At 40.7% G+C, this 18,956-nt stretch overlaps 1 protein-coding gene across 3 annotated transcripts in view; it reads left to right on the top strand.

The window, feature by feature from the left end:
• The window catches only part of LOC133984321 (pre-B-cell leukemia transcription factor 1), a 59,024-nt gene that overhangs the window by 35,646 nt on the left and 4,422 nt on the right, over window positions 1-18,956 (top strand). For all 3 annotated transcript variants that reach the window (XM_062423540.1, XM_062423537.1, XM_062423541.1), the window contains exons 3-6: window positions 10,160-10,404; window positions 12,556-12,746; window positions 15,641-15,776; window positions 17,590-17,749. In XM_062423540.1, the coding sequence (XP_062279524.1) occupies window positions 10,160-10,404; window positions 12,556-12,746; window positions 15,641-15,776; window positions 17,590-17,749 (732 nt within the window). The remainder of the gene's footprint in view (window positions 1-10,159; window positions 10,405-12,555; window positions 12,747-15,640; window positions 15,777-17,589; window positions 17,750-18,956) is intronic.

Raw genomic sequence — 18,956 nt, 5'->3', positions numbered from 1 at the left:
TCGGCATATATATCAACCGATAAATAACAAGGAACGGAGAAATGCCAGAAATATGTTTAACATAAAGATTGAAAGTGTCGTCATTACACAGCTTGTCCACCAACCTGTTACAACATTGTGTCGAGGATTCAGTCTGTTACTGTACCCACAACTTCTTGTGTTGTAGCAGTTCTACAACAGCTCAACTTCAGTATTCACTTAACTTCAGTACTCATTCTGCAGTATGAGTAGCTGCATAAATAATAATCAGGAATAACTGCACAGACCTTTATGACTGTATGAATTTTAGATCATTTTCTGGAAGTTTAATACATGACTATAAAAGGACTTTTGCTGTTGGAGGGTCTCTGTCTGAATACTCACCACTTAACAGCACAAAGCAATTGAGATGAGCGTTCTGCTGTTTGCTTTCAGATGGCTCAGGTAGACCTCGGTAAACAGTGGCATTCACACTCAGCATGCCTGCTGCCACTCACAAGCCCTCAGCTGCTCCAGATGTGGCTTAATTTACTGCGACTTGGCTAATCATGGTGATTAAGGATTAATTACTGTTAATCACTTTTACATAAACTGGTTGGCAGTAGGAGAGCTGCGCTCTGTGGAAAATACCACACAAGTGTGTGTAGTCAGATGGATGGAATGGGACAGAGTTGGAAGGCGCCGGGCTTCCCAATCGGATGCTCCTGTGGATTTATGCTGTAGCTTTCTTACTCATGAGCACACCAGTCAAAGGAAGTTAACCTCTAATAATTCTCTGCATCAGTTCATACTAGTCAAACAGTACAAAGCCAGTTTGTACTGAATGATTATGGAGATTGGTCGAGTCTCTGCGTTCCTAAATAGGAATCATCCCGGACACGTTTTTTACTAACAGGAGACACATTGTCAATATTCAACACAGCAGTTGTCTTCAAACAGCTCCTGGTCAGCCGAGGCTAAACAGACACTGCTGGGCTGTGCGACTATCCTGCTACAGGAGATAAGAATGTGAAGGAGCATAACCACTGTGAGTTCCATTAACACAGACTGACAAGGGAATCACAGGGACATCAGGGGGTCTGGGATGAGGCTGACAACAAAGCCGCTGCGCTGTACTCGTAACCCCCCCCCTTCTCCTCCTCCTCCTCCTCCTCCTCTTCCTCCTCCCTCACCCTTTGCACAAGCTGAGGGTGGCAGTGTGGTCACCTTCCCTCCTTGGCCTGGTTTCACACTGTGACATGCTCGTCTGCTCTCCTGAAGGAATGGCTTTAATAAGGTAGAGCAGATCAAGGCGACTGTTAATGACATGGCAGGCCCAGTCAACACACTGCCCGAGGCCATGGATGGCCCCAGTCTGGTGCACGCTGCTGGACGCTTGCTATCTCATGTGGGACACGCAGGACACTTGTCTGGATGCTCTTTAACTGCTACCCATCCTTTATGCGGGCTGAGAAGTCACACAGTGAAATGAACCCAACCCGACCTCTTGTATTATACTTCATTTAATCACAAGCAGTGTTATAGAGACCTACGGATGAAAGATTACTTTTGTCACTGATCTTGGAAGTTATTGAAAATCAGAGTTTAGAATACTGGTTAAGGAAGTAGGAATCAATAGTATGAAACCCAAAATTGCATGTTTGGAAAAGACAAAGACAGAGCAGAAGTGACTCTCAGGCTGGCACTAGTCTTGTTAAAAAACACCAGACCTTCTCCTTTGTATGATACTGAGTAACCAGAGCAGAGAGTCTGTCACATAGCAGAGCAGTGTACCAGAATAAGTTCAGACAGGTCCAAACTTTTGCAGCTTTGTATTGCATCATCCAGCATCCATCAACAGATTGCGATAGCCAATAAAATCAGAAACAATTGATAAAGACATTTGGACACTGACAGATGTTTCTGGATCCAGCAACAGACAACAACACAAGCTTTATTATTTTCCAGTTTCTGTCATTGAAACAGGATTTTTCTAACACAGTGATGGTAGAGTTGTCCTTTAGTTCAGTGGGGCCCTTTGAGGTCAAGATACTGTAGATCGGGCATATTCCCGAATGGTTAACAGTAGAAAAAAAGAAGAAAAATTTGACTAAAGGATCAAGCTCCTCTTACTGGTGTTTCTTTCCCACATCTTACCAGCTTCATTAGTGGACAGAAGCTGATAAAAACCAGGAGATGTGGTTGAAAGCTTCAGAAGACCAAAACTGAACCTTCACAATTGAGAAAAAAAACATTTTTCCCAAACCATTTACTGCTTTGATTTACTTCTTGTGAGATACTGGACAGTTTGACCTTTTCAGATAAAAATATTCAAATGAAACTATCTGAGAAAGGAAAATCACTCTCTGGTTGAACTGCTCACAGCTTACAGAGATATACAACCTATGATGATGGTTTCAAGAAGGCTTTGCATCGCTTTCAAAGGGTCATAAGCCCAAAAAAATGGTAGGAAACTGTTATGCAATAAAAAATAGTGAAACACACTTTTTGGATTCATCATGTAGACAGAATAAAGCATAGGAGAAGCCTGAGGCTGCTGGTTTTTAAACTTTCTCCTGAATGAACAGAGATTAGGTCAAATTCTGTTCTTATACAGAAAAGTTTTATTTTAAAAAAGTGTAAGAGAGAAGTGAATACTGAATTATGGAAATCATTTTTTTCATGTGAATTCTAAGTCCACTGTATGAAAGACTACATCGTTATTCGTGGCCCTGAGGCCTTGGTGGACCTAATTCTAATTACCTTCATTAGTGGTATCTGCAGAGAGCGAGCGTGTGTGTGATCAGGCTTTCTTAACACAGAGTGCTGCTTCTTTCAGTTCTGAAGTGCTGGTTACAAAGCGGAGGGGCCACAGAAAGGATGAGAAGGCAGCAAAGCGCTTTAATGTGAAGGCTGTCAGCTCCGCTCCCCTTGGTTTTCACCTTCTGAAGAGCACAAGGCCTTATCGGTTTAATTGACTCTTTATCTTTTTGTTAATTTCCCCTTTAGTGCAATAGCTGCCGTTCTACCTTTTGATATGTCATTTTACATTGGCTTTTGCATTGACTTACAGGAAGTGGCGGTATAGATTACCATATTTCATATAAAGGCAGATTTCTCTTTAACAACACTGTTAAGGAGCTCGGTTGCTTCTTAATTGTCTTCATTGTCCATTAACCTCTTTGATATTGTCTGTTAACCTTTTTCCCCTGAAATGAATTATATGACTTTGTGGCTGCGTTTTGTAAAGTACAGTGCAGTTAAATGATTTAATTCTTTCCACATCCCAAAGAGCTTTTTGTGCATATTTAATAAGTGAAGTATCATTTTATATTATTTCCAGGAGTCTTTACAAAGGCAAACAGGGGGGACTAAAGGGGAGCTGCATTTAACAGTTTGAAGCCTGTCGTCTTCCTCCTGGTGTATGTTGGTTCTCTTTCCATTCCAGTACACTTGCGACTGTATAATGAATTATTCCGATGTAGAATTAGCATGTAGCTGTCGCTTCAGCTCTGGTGCCTGCCTTGTGACAGGACCACCGTAGCACAGGCTGGCGTCGAGAGAGGGGGCTTCTACTGTGATTTATTAACTGCTGAAGCCACAATGAAGTGTGCCCACTGAAGCACCAATGCAAACAAATAGGGCCAGAGCTGTCACTGTAGTGTAAATTCAAGCAGACAGGTCGACCACAGACCGACCAGAAAGGGTTAATTATGCAAAAGCATTTTGCTTTCACCAGACGCACTAGTCTTTTTTAAGGATGGAAATCTGAGGCAGGATTACATCATGCCTCTATTTGGAAAAAGATCCTGAGCTACACATGAGATATCATTATAAATAATGGAGAGATATCCCAAAAAAAAAAAAGTGCTTATTGTATTTCCACGGCAATGATTTGTTTATATTATGTAATTTTTTTCAATACTACAGGAAGACATCAAAGTTAAATTCAAATTTGTCAATACAATATTTTACACAAACTAGCCAGATTAAATGATAGATAGATAGATAGATAGATAGATAGATAGATAGATAGATAGATATTGTCATTGCACATAAAATACAACAAAACTTTGTTTAGCATTACCATCCCAGCAGCATATATGAAAATAAATAAATATATATGTATATAAATATATATGTAATTATATATTCTAGATAAATGAGTCGTGATGACTACTAGGGCAGTCGTTCTTTAAAAAAAAAATCCCATCCAATTAGTTTATATTACTTTGAAAGCAACCCACATCTTGAATGGTATTGTAGAATTCAACGTTCCCATTCCTTCACAAGCCTCAGCTAGTTTACTGAGTGGTAAGCTAACGTTACGTTACAGCAGCTTCATCTTACACAGTCAACACCTTTATCCACCTTTTATCCATCTATAGAGTCACATCCAGTAATTCTTCCTCACATTACTTCTCAGATCTTTTGGCATTCGCTCAGTATAGTTCACTAGTTTTCTCCCTTTAACGTTAGCTAAGAGAAAAACAACAGCCCAGCCTGTGCACTGTGAATTGTAAGTTTAAACAGAACATTATACAGTAGATGAAACATTTATTTATTTTACCCACTTTAAACACTACTAATTTTTGAGTAAAAAGTAACAGCCATAGAAGCTGCACTGTACTTTTTAGCTTTTAGCCATGATAGATGTCCCTGCTAAAGCTAACGATACATTTCTTCTCCTTTTTCCCTGGAAACAAAGCACTATTTCTGCTGCTACTAACACAGGAAGCAATGCTTCCTGTGTACTACAGGGGTTTTTTCAGGAAAGACCTACCTGACACAGCAAAAGTTTTAAATAATTGTGTTTAAGCTGAATTATATCTGGGTCATATTGTTAACCTTACAACAGTCAAACTAATATGTAAACATCACGGGTTGTCACTTTAAAGTCTTGTGCCCTTCACCTTTCTAATCAAAGTACTCTTAGAAATGTCAGACCAGGCAGTTGTTGATCTGCCTGGACATGCTGTCACCTGACTGGTATCGCGTGTCACTTTTGGCTGACTCTCTCTGTGCTGCTACCCCCTGACGTAACACTGCGGATCACATTTCAGCATCTGGGTGCAGACCGGAGAGCGTCCAAAAGGTGTCCGCCAGTTTGAACCGAGGCACCCAGTCTCTGTCAGAGGCCTTTATGTTTGACCGTCCATCTTGCTAACTGTGACAGAACGGCCCAACATCATTAATTAAACATCAGGCTTTCCCCCCAATCACCCTTTCGCCATGACAGGCTGCCATGCCGACAGTCCCTGTCGACATGCCTTCGAAATCTAGAAGGGGATTACATATGGTAATGGTTTTTGACAGCCTGCCATTTGCCTCCGTTAATCTGATAGGATAAGATATCTGGACTGCAGAGCATGGTGTGCTGTTACTCTTTGAGTCTGATATTGTTATGCCATAAAAACTGAATCATTTTGAAGATGCAAGCAGTGTCCTGGAAGAAATCTTAATCCCCTGACAAGCTTTTGATACAATCCCAAATATTGTCACTGACTCAAAAGTGTATTTTTAGAATTGGCTCTTGCTTGTATTTGCTGTCAATTTTAATATTTTTCAAATTTATGAACTCCTGTCATGTATGGCGGGATGATATAACAATCTATAAGGGACTTGTGTCCTTCCCAGCTGATAACATTTCTCAAAAGAAGCTAGTTATGTTGCTAGCCCCAGGCTGCCAACCCACTTTTGTTTTGCCACGGTTCACTCCCCTTCAGAGACGAGACTGAGTTTATTCTCTAGTCTTTGTTCAATTAAGACTCACCCCCCCAAACTCCGAGCTGCTTTGAAAATGATGTATCTCTATCGCAAGTAGTTCAATTAATATTTGAATACCAGCAACCGTCTTCATATGAGGCCACGAGCCAATCTTCTCGAATGACTAATATATGGGGAACGTTACACATGTGCTCGCTGAAAACAAGCAACGAGGGGGGAGAAGATGGGGGTTTAGGCAAGCTGCTCTCCCCCCAAATAGGGACGTAAATCATCTCCCAAGCATGATATTCCAAGCTTATCCTCAAAGAGCAAAAGCTTTTTCCTTCAGCTGTGCGGAAATGAAATAAATATTCCTAGATAAACGACCAGACAGTTAAACATCCACCTCTCCAAAAAGCCAATTGCCCCGGGTTTTTATTAAATATCGATTTTGATTTGTAAAAGGCCAGATGTTGCGAGGTTAAATAAATGTCATGTTTCTCCCACTGCAGTTTACTTTTCTTGTCTTCTCAGTCTGTGGCATTTTATCTTGCTGTGTGTACACAAAGCTGTAAAAAAAAACAACTACTAGCTACCAATGCATCCGGACCCAATGTATTTGAGATTTCCCTTTAACATTACACCCAAATTTTCCATGTTATTAGTAATCATACACCAAAGCGAAAAACGAGCATGTTTTTCTTTATCTCAACACACAAAATCAAGTGAAGAGATAAAGCCTGGCGAATGCATCCTTGTGAGAATTGCTTGTCAACAACAGGGGGGGAGGAATAAGGCATCGTCTGACAACAAGCCATCTTTGAAACGCCTCCAAGAGGGAAATGGCATCCATTAGAGACATACAGAAAATGTGTGTTCGCTGGGTGGGGAGAGAGGTGGATAGGGGGGGGGGGGGGTCCAAATCACACACACAGATAATTGTTTATCCCTGGGAGAACCTTCAGTGTTTGTCTGCGGGTGGCTAAGTAAGTTCACCAGCACTATTGGACAGGGAGTGCCCAGCAGACCCAAGGCTCGAAAAACATTAGGATGAATCAATTAGGCTGCCATTAGCCAATAAAGTGGCCCTCACTGAGTCGTGTAATTATGACCCACAGCAAAGCCAATTTTATGGAAGCACATTATCCCTTTCTTTTCTTTATTAATTTTATTTGTTTGAGATAATCCCTCCATGGTTTTAATTATGTGCTTTAGGTTCAGGGTGGAATAAATAAATCATCATTTGCTTCCGTCAGACGTTTTCTCCACCGAACACAGCGGGTTCCTCCGTGTGGAGGAAAAAAAACAAAAAAGAGCCATCTCAAGACAACAGAGGTTTTAACCATCACGTCTGTCGTCGTTACACGGATTGCACTGATGAGGCGCCTCAATTCAAAATGAGCATTGTCGCATCCTCCACCAAAGAATCCACATTAACCTCAATCGGAGCAGGTTCCCGTCAGTTTGCATGGTAAGAAGAGGCAGGAAGAGATGATATTATAGGCAGCAGCTACTTAGTCTGTTCCCAGCTCAGAGGACACTGTGTAAGTGTGACAATGTGCTGTCAATGAGGGATGATAGTACACAGCCAACATGGCGTAATGCATTGTTCCTTCCTGGGTCCCTCCTGACAGATGCTCTCCAAGACAGCTGGATCAGCAGCAAGAATGGAGCCGGGATCTGGGGCTGTGCATGAGGATGTGATACGCGCCTGATTAGCGAGGGTATACTCATGTGAGCAAGCTAGGCCCGGGGATGATGTCGGAATTTGTGTTAATTGTCAGTTTAAGGCACACTTTTAGCATGTTTACCTATTTATTGTGAGCAAAAGAGCTCCGTATAAAACTCACAGTGCAGTCATTTGCTTTCCATTTGCACATGACCTTTCTTATTCCATCCCTCTAAAAGAAGCAGCCCTCCTCTTCCCCTTTCCAAGCGATCTCCTAAGAAATGACCTTCTTTGCAACAGTCGCTCTTGTAAGACTGATGTTGGAGGTGCTTTAAGCCAAGTAAAATAAACACTTCATGAATGTTAAGCTGGAACTTGGCAGACGTGAATCGAATGGTTTTGCGGACGCTGGGAATTTTTATGTTCCATTTTCATTTGACAGTCTAGACGTTTTATGAGTTCGGGAAGAAATCCGGCCTCAGTTTTTTGATAGAAACATCTGAGAAGAGCTTCCTCCCTTACATATTTTTGCGCTGGTGTTCTCGGGATTGTGCTGTTGTTCATTAGTTAGTAACATTTTTCCCCTTCCTCTGTTTTTCAATGGACAGGGTCAGGTGAGATGTCCAAAAACAATAGGCCCAATATAGAAATCGACGTTCTCCGAGTATGCCGAGCCTTGCAACTCATCATCGGTCCACACTAGAGTACCTAATGTGATTTCTCGCTGTGCATCTTTAGTCAGAATTGTCAGTTTTTGTTCTTTTCTACAAAATACGTGCTGCTGAGTTGTTTCCCAACTAAAAATGACTTCCAGAAAGAGCAGCTCATTTCTCTCCATGGGATATTGTGGTGTGCTCACATTTTAACACCCACTTCAGTCTGGTATTTATGAGGTGGTAACTATAGAAAAGAAGTGCCTCTGTATACCGGTGAGCGTTCAGGAGCCGGGGAATGGCGGGGGCCTCTGCTGATGTACGTTAACTAAAGCGGACAGGCGGGTTTAGAGTTTCTGATGGAGCAGGTTTGATTGGGTCATAACGGGGTTGCAGTTGGTAAGCAGGGTGTGAAGCCATGCGAGATTTCCCCCTCCAAGCCCGTCCATACATTACCAGAGTGATGAAGGAGTCTGGGTAATGAGACAGGATGTTTGTACAGTCCTGCCATCCCAAGAGGCACCCTCCTCCTCCACCTCCAGCACTCCTCCCACACTCAATCTACCTCCTGCTGAGCCTGTGGCCTGAACCTCTGACCCTTTCCACTCGCCAACAGTTGCCATATTTGCATTTCCAGTCCACTTAAAGACTGGGGGGGCTGATGGAGGGAGCCCCCTCCTCTTCCTCTGATACTGCAGCAGGCCTCATTCTCATCCCAGTGACCCCCTGCTCAGGCCTACCAACCCGGACAGCAGTCTGGGGTTAATGCACCAAGCACTCCCATTGTCTCTGAATTAATGAAGTGCTCCCTGCCTGTCCCTTCTCATTCACTGGCAACGAGACAAATGACAAGTGGTAACATTTTAAATGGCTATCGACACAGGCGGGGGGGGCGTAAAGTCACCAAGTCGCACCTCGTGTTAGCTCGGCGGTCGACGGCGCCACAGCGAATACACTTTCGATGACCGCTGTGGGATCAATTTGGATCCTAGCAGCACCGCACTCCACCCAGGAGGCGGTGTTTTATATTGAAATGGATGCTTCTCAGATGGAGGAAGAAGAGTCAGAGCCTGTGAGTGTTTTCACCTCAGAAAATGGAAGGTGGGATCCGACCCTCCCTAAAGTATGGCAAGGGAGACCTCTAGTGGAAGGCAGCGGTATCCATCCATCCATCCAGGTTATTGTTGTTGAGCTGAAGATTAGCATTTATTGTACCGTGTAACACTTTGCAAAGATGTCAGTTAGAATTCTTTATAAGTGAATGAACAGTGCTGCATCAGATCACATCAGGTCATATAAAAGGTGCGAATCCAGGTGTGAAACTTTTATTATGTGTCATTCTCTCTCTCTCCTTTTTCCTTTCTATTTTCCCCCTCAGTCTGCTGTATGCCAACCAATCATATCTACGTGTATACTTAAAAAATCATATTGTAGTTGTACTTTTCGACTATTTCTTTTTTTAAATTAACTTCAAAACATGCTCAAGAGCACATCACATCATATGTCACCCAAAATTAAAAAACAAAATTATATATACATATATTTAAATGATAAAAAAAAACAACAATGATATAGTGATGGAAAATAATATAAGACACAGGGTTTGTAGAGTGTCGATATACATTAAAAAGTAAACTGGAGCTAAATGAGAATGATCTCAGCAGCAGTAAGACAGGATGAGAGAGAGATAATATATATATATATTAATATAAAAATGATGCCTTATAATCTCTCCAGTACATTTTCTTCTCAAGACTAGGGTTGCTCATTAAATCAGGCATCCAGTTTATATAGGAGGGTGGATGCTGGATCAAGAGAATCAACTGTGTGGATATCAGAGTGGAGGAAGGTGGAGCATCCTTATAGAGAGTTTTGTGTCTTTTGGTGAAAGAATGTTTATATTCAGAGACACAATCTTTATTTAATACTTCTTTTTTTTTTTACACCAAAGCCTGAAGACACTTTGATGTAATGAAAGATAAAGAAATCAGTTTAGTTCCTGCCTGTTTCTACAACCTACTGCATCACTCACTCTGAGCCTGTGGTGGATGTTTGGATGCAGCTCAGCGTCGTCGGCCTCTCCGCAGCCTCTGACAGCTCGTTACGGTGCATCTCACCCGCTGTAGGTGTGACCTTTTATGACTGACCTCTTGACCTTTTCCTGTCATTGCAGTGCTGAGTATCCGCGGCGCCCAGGAGGAGGAGCCCCCAGATCCCCAGCTCATGCGGTTGGACAACATGCTGCTGGCGGAGGGTGTGTCCGGTCCGGAGAAAGGCGGAGGATCGGCGGCGGCGGCGGCTGCGGCGGCGGCCTCGGGAGGAGCGGGAGCGGATAACTCTGCCGAACACTCCGACTACAGGGCCAAGCTGACCCAGATCAGACAGATCTACCACACAGAGCTCGAGAAGTACGAACAGGTGAGGACAGCAGACAAGTCTGTACGTATGAACACCATGTCTCATTTTTAACATATAACAATATTTACATAAAAGCTTACATGCCTTCAGACAGAATTTACCATATACAGTAACAATATAATATAAGATTTAATTTAATATTGTACTTTTATAAAGCTGTGGAACTACTTTAAAGGAGGACATGGTTAGAATCAGTACAGAGTAGTTATTAGTATAGGGTCAAGGCCTTACAATATTAGGGCCTACATTTCCCATAATGCAAGTATGCATCCATTCTTTGCCCCTCCCCACCTAGTTAAAGCGCAAGGCTTTCAAACTCCACACACCCAGTTTACTGCTGTTTTCATCATCTTCAAGCTCAAGCTGAGATGACCCTGAATGACATCACAAGGGGCAATGACTGCAACTAATGATTATTAACGTACTGTAAAAACTGGTAAATAAGAGGCACCTTTGATACCATTTTTTTCATTGAAAAATGATGTGCATCTTATTTACCGGTTTTTACAATAATTGATGAATGTATTTTTGGATTCATCATCAATAATCATTACGTCTGTAAGTTAGCAATAGCAATAAAGATGTCCATAACAATTTCCCAGAATTCAAAGTTGTCTTGTTTTCTGTGATATTAAGGTGCTGAGGTACTTTCTCATTAAGACACTTACATGTCTTGATGTATTCTATGCAGTGTTATCAACCAATAATATTTTATAGTAGTTGATACAAATGATATAAAAAATAAAGTTAGTAGTAACTATTCTTGACTTCTCCTTTAATTTAGTGGATTTCACTTAAACGTCACTTTATGTTTCTAGGCTTTGTGGTAATCTATTAGAGCTCTAATGTGGATGCATACTGTTTGTAATGAATGCCAGGTATTTTAGAGCTGAAACAAAGTCTATTAACAGTCAATCAGTAGAGAAAGCTAAATCATTAAAGTCATTTTTCAGGTAAAAACACGTTAGAACCTTAGTTCCAGCAGCTTTTGTTAGATATGATGATGATTTTTGATTTTTTTTAGGCTTCATTATTAATTGATAGGAACAAAAAGTTACATCTAGTACTGATTTACAACTTTCAGAAGCCACAGTGTGTCAGTGCAGGTGACAAATGTTAAATATTGTCAAATATTGTCAATGTAATGATATGTTATCTGACTTTTCTGCTCTGCACCTGAACTTTTTAACCCAGGCTTTAAGTCTTGAGTGAAGCTGGATCAGTCAAGTCTTAAGATTTTGGATGCACCTCTTGTACTCTTGTTATGTTTCCTCAAAATTTGTGCTGTCGGTGAGACTTCCCAACAAAGCTTTCCATTGTGTTTACAACCCAGAATAGTCCGGCGTACGCTTCGTGTCGTGTGTTCTGTCGAGTATGCTCTTTAAAGTTGTTGAAGAGAGAGAGAGAGAGAGTAGTGGGGGGGGGGGGGGGGGGGGGGGGGGGGGGGTGATTTCCTCTCATTGCCTTGATAACCAGTGCATTCACGACAATCGCATCCCTTTCAGATGGCGTGCGAGTGAGACAGATGAACACGCAGATAGACAGACACAGACAAAGCCTGACATGGCTAAATCCAGAGAGAGATCGACAGGAAGAGGGAAGAAATAAAGAAGAGGAGACAGTAAGAGACAGAGTCGGGAGTGTAATATCGTGGCAGATTCACGCCTGGTGTCACACGGGCGTAGGGAGGGTGCGGTGGTGGGGGGGTGGGGGAGCGGATGAATGAAATGTCGCGGCGTGTTCGTCTCTCAGGGTGGCTATGCTGTGAAAGTGTGCGTCTGAGAAGGGAACAGCTGTCATTGGTTCCTCTCAACACACTGCCATCACCACTTCTATTAAATATGAAATATATCAGCGCTTATATTCCCCCTCGGCTCTGTGAGAAAAAGCTCGTCCCAGACCTACGTTACATTTTTATTTTAGCTTTTCCCTCATCTGTAAACTCTAAACACTCAATATCATTGTGTGTGTGTGTGCAGATGTGTGTTTTTCTCCAACACTCCACGCTAATAAATTAAAGAATTCAGGTCTTATTCACAGTTTTTTTTTAACCTTAAGGCAAGTGTTTTGGTGCACTCTTTGATTATTCTTTGTGTTTGTGTGTGTGTGCGTGTGTGTGCGTGTGTGTGTGTTTGCTTTTCTCCCCCGCAGGCGTGTAACGAGTTCACCACCCATGTGATGAACCTGTTGCGAGAGCAGTCACGCACACGGCCCATTTCGCCCAAAGAGATCGAGCGCATGGTGAGCATCATCCACCGCAAGTTCAGCTCCATCCAGATGCAGCTCAAGCAGAGCACCTGCGAGGCCGTCATGATCCTGCGCTCACGCTTCCTCGATGCCAGGTGTGTGTCCTTGAATACCACCATCGTTCTGTGTGTGTGTGTGTGTGTGTGTGTTTGTATGTGTATGTGTGGGTCATTCTTTTCAAACCGTGCCCACCGCTCTCCAGGCTACAAATAACACTCCAATTTAACAACAGTGCAAATACCTCATCATGCGCTTTCCTCTCAGGCTCATATCCATATGAATGGCTGCTGTAGGAGGCCTATCATGCTATAAACATGCTCTAACACACACTGTTTTGCTATTTACCACACACGCTGGGCTGCTTTGCATTATGGCTGCCATTTGGACCTGCACACCCCAGCCACGCCGGCCAATAAGAGTACCCTGCTTGCTCCATAACGCTAACTGTTTCCCTTTTTTTTTTAATGTAATCGCCTTGTTCCTTTTGATGCGTGCTCTGGATTTGCATACATTTCTCCAAGGATAAATCTCACTCAAAGTCTGAGTTGGAGGCATAACATTTAAATGAGGCATGCACTCCCTTACAAAGCTCCCTATCTATTCTCTTGCAAATGATTGTGGCGGTGCAGAGAAGGGGAGAGAGGGGAGAGGGGAGAGGAAGAGGAAAGCTTTCACTGGTTGAGAGGCACTGCCATGCTCGGCTCCGCTGATTAATCTACTGGCTGCTGGAGCCCATGCTGTGCACATTTACATATTTTCAAGCAGGCTTTTGGAGTGCGGGACAGAGATTTTAGCACAAATCTCCTCACCGGTGGATACATGCAAAGAGATTTTACAGGGTTCCCCCTCCAGCTTATGTAAAGCCCTCTTTACATGTGGCACATGCAGACATGACCTGATAGGTGCAGGAGATAGAGGGTCAGTCAACTCATGGGCATCGGCATATGATATCTGCTTTCTGTGTGTGTGTGTGTGTGTGTGTGTGTGTGTGTGTGTGTGTGTGTGTGTGTGTGTGTGTGTGTGTGTGTTGAGGGGGTTGCTTTTTTTTTTTTTTTTTCACATGCAAACCTTGAAAAGATTTACATGAGTATTTCATGTTGGATCAAGCTGGCCTTGTTTTTGTGCTGGAATATTAAGATTTTGCATGTATTATCTGTGTTTACTATTAAATATTGATATGCTGTATCTGTTTATGTGTATTATATTCATATGTATTAATAATAGACTTTATTTTAATGGGACACTGGGGTCAAAAACCTTTTCTACCAAGAAGCAGGGCTGGGTATTATTTGAAATAGTGGCGATAACGTGCGAATATCGTCAAGTTTCAATACTAATGCCAAAATAATGTTGTTCATTACCTTATAAACGTATGAATAACTTGCACACATTATTTTTTTGTGGACCCAGCATAACATTTCTGCTTTCAATCCATTTTGAGAGAATATATTAGAGGATTATGGCAAAAATGTCTAAGTGGTGTAACCATAAAAAACTTTGAAAAAAATAGTTCAACTTGCTTAAAAACAGTAAATTCTCAATAAAACACCATATCAACTAGTTTGGCATGATCTTACATTATACCTTTTTCATATTAAATAAAGGTAATGGAATACAATTGTTCTAAATATTACATTTCATCTGGGGAATCATGGAGATCAGAAACCATTTCAGTAAACAAAAAAAAAAAGAAGTAATTATTAGTAAGTCCACTTAAATACACTGTAGGTGATAAAATATGTAATATCTATCATTCTTTTGTGGTTACGCCATTTGACATTTCCAGGAGCATTCAGTCTTACTTTTGGTTAAAATCACATAAAACCAACTAAAATACAAAATGTACATTTTAACAAACCTGATGCTCCTTTTTAAAGATATTTTTAAATAGCTCATCTTGTTAACCTTTATTCTTCACTCACCCATATAAGCTTGTTTTTCTATTTTAAAAAGAAGCCAGATTTCTGTTTCTAAAAGCAAGTAGCTGTACAAGAACTTTGTGTAGACTTTGTGTTCTTAAATTGGCAAAATGATGATTTGAAGAATAAGTTAACAAGATTAAGAATTTAACCAGATATTCAGTACTTGACATTATTGAGGTTCAATAGAGGTTTTCATCCAAGTCCAAATGATTTAGTTCAAACTTCATATTTTACCATCATACGGTTTTCCTAAATATGTAATGAACCTTTTTATAAAACGTTAACACACATATTATTGTTTTGTTATTTCGACAACTAACAGTAGCTATTGAGAGAACGGTTACTGCCCTCTATGTGCTATTAATGCTCCTGCTAATGTTTTTGTGCAGTGGCTCATAAACACAGACTTTAGTGAAGCGGTTCTGAGCCAAATGGTTCTCCTGAGTCCTGACAAAACTACAGTTAAATTGAAAGTTTCTGGTGAGGGCGGCTCATCCAAACCAAGAGCAGGGAGAGCTAAAGAGAACCACATCATCTGAAGACCAACACATCAAACTCGCTTCTTGGAATTTAAGCTCCAATTCGGGTCGGATGATTAGAAAATTGCAGCTGTAATGACAGCATGGGTTTTCCAAACCACTTGTTCAACAACACGAGAGGCTGAAAATGTTGAGCCAATCCAAACAGAAACACGACTTCACTTCTGAAGGCTGGAAAGAAGCCATGTTTACAGATGAATGAGAGTTCCAACTCAACATTAGACCTGACAGCACTGTGTTAGAATAGCCAGCAAAATTATTTAGAGTTCTCCAATACAGCTAAGTGACTTATATACTGTCAAGTAGCTTCCTGATAGACAGCTCTCATCCTTTATTTCCTCAGTGTGAGATCCTGGAAGGTTCTATAGGATTTCTTAGAGTAAAAAGCTCCACTTGATCCTGCAAAATAAATTGTATTATTATGGCATTTTTATTTTATAAAATCGATGCACACCCCTACCACATGTTGTTATGATAGACACGAACTTGTGTCTATATCTGTTTTAACATTCGATTCTCTTCCCGCAGACGGAAAAGACGAAACTTCAATAAGCAGGCGACAGAGATCCTGAACGAGTACTTCTACTCACACCTCAGTAACCCTTACCCGAGCGAGGAAGCTAAAGAGGAGCTGGCAAAGAAGTGTGCCATCACAGTGGCCCAGGTACACAGCAGATCACTGCCACACCACACCACCTGCTACTGAAAGGAACACAAGCTAAAGACAATGCTGCTGTCATACTTCTTCTACTTACTTCATCATATAGTGGATCACATCTTCTTCCAGTACAACTTTTATGCACTGTAACACAAAAATGAACACAACAGATAGAAATGTAATGAGTTTATATTTTTGATTTGACTGATTTGTCGACCAGGCCAATATTACCACATCGTAGCCACATCAGTATCAGTTAACTGTTCCAGACAGAACGTCCCAGATATATGTATGGAAGTACAGAGATGCCAAAAGTATGTTTTAAGTTTTATTTGGTTTATTTCTCAATATTAAAACGTCCTTTCCTGTACATTTCTTGGTTGCAGTTGTTAAAAAAGGAAAAGAAGGCAACCTCATGAAAGATATTTATGTTATGGATACTGTAAAGAAAATTCATATCAGCCGATTCATCATTATCAGATTTATTTAGACTCTTAAATGTCAATATCAGTAACGGGTCTGAAATTTTGTGTATTTCTTCACACAAAGTTGAAAATCATTAGCTAAAACTTTGAGCTGTGGAAACATGGAATTTCCATTTATCATTATTTTTGATGCCATTGAGTACTGATCAAATAAAAAGATAGAAAGGTTGGTTGACATATTATTATCAGATTTTTTAGAATCAGTATAGCCCCCCATAATCCCGTATCAATAAGGTTATACTTAATAATAGATATTTTAATAGCGTTCTGTTTGTTCTATATCATTATGAAGTTTTTTGGGTAGTCTTCCCACAAAGTTTAAAATCATTAGCTAAAGGTTTGAGCTGTGGGAACATGGGACTTCCATTTATCATTATTTTTGACGCCATTGAATACTGACATTATTATTAAATATCAGATTTTTTAAACTCTTAATGTCAATATCAGTATTGGTCCCCATAATCCTGTATCAGTTGGGTTATACTTAATAAAAACCATCAGCTCTAGAAGATTAGCACTGCAGTCAGTTGAGGCATGTGCAATGATGATTCACTATAAATCTTACAGTAACTAATTAAACATCTGAACACTGAGATTTTTTTGTGCCAATGCCAAAAAAAAACAGTAAAACATTTAGGCACCTTGTTTTTTTTCATCTTTGCATTCTAGCGCTCAACTTGTTTCAATCCTGTGAGAATTGATAATAAGGAAAGCAATGACAACGCCAAGGTAAACAAGCAGTTTGTGTTTTGAATCCATCATTTTGGGAATGGATTGTTTTCTCAATTGGTTTCATTAATTTATACCGAATGATTTGAGCATGCATCTGGGTCCTGATGGTGGAAGCTGCTCGGGCGGCTGAATGATTTGTAGAGTTTTCGTTCGTCGGCCGTAACAAAGGAGAATGTTTACCTACTCCGTGTATTTGAAACTTTGCAGGATTGATTTGGTTTTCATTTTAATGTTGTTTATCATTAGAGCTGGGATTACCCCCCTGGCTTCATCTGGGAGTCCATTAGCAGTAATGGGTGTTAGCGGATGTTGACTGATTGGTGCGTGCGTGAGTTCTGATGATAGCTGCAGTCATGGTGACATAATGAGACTGTTATTGGCAATCATTCCATTCTGGCACTAATGCGGATTCACAGCAGCAGTCTAAGTAGCCCCTACCTCTGACAGAGGCTCTCTTCAGTGTTACACATGCCATTAAAAGCCATGCAAGCTAAACCCCTACCACCCTGTTTTCCTCTCAATGCTTGCCCCCTTAAATGTGGAGAGGCTCTGTGTTGAGATTTCATGAGGAATAAACTACATTCTCTTCTTTATCTGCACAGGTTTCCAACTGGTTTGGGAATAAAAGAATCAGATACAAGAAAAACATTGGTAAGTTCCAAGAAGAAGCCAACATGTACGCTGCGAGAACTGCCGTGAATGCGGCTAATGCATCCTCACATGGAAGCCAAGCAAATTCACCCTCAACTCCAAACTCTGCAGGTGAGACAGGAAGTCCCTGGCTCTGATCAGCTATTAGACATGTAACTCCTCTCTGTGCATTACTACAACTCAACAACCATTTCGCTATCTCAAATTGGGGCTATTTCAAATGCTGGGTGCTGGTGATTTTTAAGGAAGGCAGCTCTTCTACAATGAACATGCCTATCACTGGGTAATGCACTTTTCATATATTGAGCAGGTTTTCCTCTTTAACAAGTGCAACAACCCCCTTCTAGAGCAAAAGCTGTGTCAGAGATTAGCCAACCTGAGCCCCATGCCAAGTCTCCCTATGCTTACTGTCCTTTTGTCTTCCTTTCAATTAATCATGTTCTTCATGTATGTTTTTTTTTTAACTCTGTATTCATCATGTTGTGCTGCACTGACATTCAAAGGAAACATCTGGTGAAATTCTATATTTTTGTTACTTCCAACAAATCACATAAAAAATAAAACCAACAATGAATTAATCTAATAAATTGTACATATGCTCTGTGCCGTAGAGCTCTATTGTCCAAAAACTCTTAAGAACCATAATGTTCTTCTCTTTGGGTAAAACTACAGCATGAAATTACTCAACCTTTTTAAAAGTTTAACAAGATTTCTGTCTTTTGTATCAGGACAACTGATAGGGCAGAGAGATAGTAAAACACTGGACACTGAACAATGGATTAACACTTAGTACATTTTGGTCTTTTTATGAGATTTGTTACCAATAAAAATAAAAAAAATAGAATAATACCAGCCTTATCTTTTAAAGCAACTGTCCAATATTTTTAGAAATGTGTGTATTTGCAGTTTTACAAGATCGCGGATCAATTTTTAGCCTAGCATAGAACAAGTATGGGAAGCAGATGCAAACAAGCTTAGAACTATGACAAGTGAAATACGTAACTTTTATACTTTTTTACCAAGTAGTCAACAAATAAAAAAATTGTTGAAAAGTAGATTTTTTTCTCATTTGACCTAAGCTAGGCTAGCATGCTAGGCTAATAAAGCTAATAAAGGCTAAACATATCTTGAGCTCATTTGTGCTCAATTCTGAGATGAAACTCTATTGATAATATGTGACTCTGGATCTACTATGAGTCTAAAATTGCAAACACGTGCATTTTTCAGAATGTTGGACTGCATTTTCAATCATTGTTTCCTGGTTGTAGCTTTAGCCACAAATAATCTCTTAAAAGCACTAACACTGGACTAGCAAATA

Source organism: Scomber scombrus, chromosome 8 (genome assembly GCF_963691925.1).
Source record: "Scomber scombrus chromosome 8, fScoSco1.1, whole genome shotgun sequence".
Classification (NCBI taxonomy): domain Eukaryota; kingdom Metazoa; phylum Chordata; class Actinopteri; order Scombriformes; family Scombridae; genus Scomber; species Scomber scombrus.
The sequence above is the reverse complement of the archived record's forward strand: the minus strand, read 5'-3'. Positions and strand labels throughout refer to the sequence as shown.